This window comes from Sphaeroforma arctica, assembly GCF_001186125.1.
Source record: "Sphaeroforma arctica JP610 unplaced genomic scaffold supercont1.2358, whole genome shotgun sequence".
Classification (NCBI taxonomy): Eukaryota; class Ichthyosporea; order Ichthyophonida; genus Sphaeroforma; species Sphaeroforma arctica.
In genome coordinates this window covers 5,683-7,143 of record NW_014038200.1, presented here as the reverse complement: position 1 = coordinate 7,143, position 1,461 = coordinate 5,683, and the positions used below count along the sequence as shown (strand labels likewise).

The 1,461-nt window shown below is 41.3% G+C and overlaps 1 protein-coding gene across 1 annotated transcript; it reads left to right on the top strand.

Annotated features, from left to right (window-relative positions):
* Nucleotides 1-150: 150 nt before the first annotated feature.
* On the top strand, nucleotides 151-1,264 carry SARC_12511 (hypothetical protein; the record flags this gene model as incomplete). The annotated part of the gene is made up of 3 exons (XM_014293381.1): nucleotides 151-371; nucleotides 544-724; nucleotides 1,124-1,264. Coding segments are annotated over 3 exons (543 nt in total), but the record flags the coding sequence as incomplete, so codon positions are not given.
* Between the last annotated feature and the right edge of the window lie 197 nt (nucleotides 1,265-1,461).

The window sequence follows — 1,461 nt, the reverse complement described above, 5'->3', positions numbered from 1 at the left end:
ATATATGCGTATATTTATGAGAACAGATGGAGGTATTTGATCTGAATTATAGCCACTTTGTTTTTACGCCCATAGTGATACATCGCTATATGTGTTTCCACAATTTAAATGGGTTTTATAGTAACTTGTCTTATTTTCTTCGGGTTACAGGGGCAGGCACACACCGTAGAGGGATTGATACAAGACCTAAATGGAGCAACGGCTGCTTCTGATTGGTCCGTGGATACCGCTGACCAATTGAAAACGCTGAAAGTTCTGAGAATTGCTCTTGCCACTGGGGCGTTAACATGGCTGGAGTCATTTCACACATCGGATGGATTGGCAGCTCTATGCAGCGCAACGTGCAAGGAGATTGCCATGTTTCCAAAGAGGTGTGTGGGGGTTTAGCAGCTGTCTTAAACTCGGTTTTTACCACGTGTGGCGTTTTCCACCCACAGCATTTATCTACCTGAGATCGGCACCGAACGAATTGCGAGCTCATACTCGTCTCCTACCACACACCCATCCTCATTCTTCTCGTTATGGTCATGTATCTATTTTTAGATCAGCCCAGAATGGATCACCCGTGCTACAGGAGTGTGCACTCTCTCTGACCGCGTACATGGACTTCAAGGAAGGGTTCAAAAGTGTACTCAAGAGTAGCGAGTGCCTGCAGTTATTGGTCAAGCTATTGAATATTCCTGACCCGAAGGTGGCTCAGAACACGTGTGAGCTTCTCACTGTGGTATGTATTTGAAGTGTACTTATCTCTAGCAAGTTATACATGCATGTTAAGACACTTGTATGATGTAAATATATTTACGGTGTGAATATATATATATATACATATATATAGCTTTTTTTGTGTTGTCAATCTGGCGCATGAAGTAATGTTGTATCCGAAATTGTCAATAAATTATAAAGCAGAGGTGTATTACGGTAATTTGTATGATTGACAATGACATTCACGCGCCTGTCTCTGTACTGATACGAGCGCCTTACACATCCCCAATTAGTGCGGGTGTTAAACAAGGGAGCAGCACGCGATCACATCTTATTCGATTACAAATCTCCAAAAAAAAAACAGCCCCCCATTGCAACTCATACTTAAAGCCACTATGTATGTATTAATTTCTATTTATAGATCTTGTATGCACGTACCGGACACCTGCAAGTGATGCGAGCGTTCACCAAAGCAGTGCCACACGGACGCAACCGCTTCAGATCACTTGTTGCGCAGATGGCCTCAAAGCCAACAGCTGCCTTGATGGTATGTGGCCTATAAACCACGCCTTTGTAGGCATATATAAATACTTGTACCTATGAGAGGTGTGAACCCTTACATTTACGCGTGCACACTGGTTGTATCACATGGTGATATATATATTTATATATATATATATATGTGTGTGTAAGTAAGTATGTATGTATGTATGCATGTATGTATGTATGTATATATAGATATATATGTATATATATATA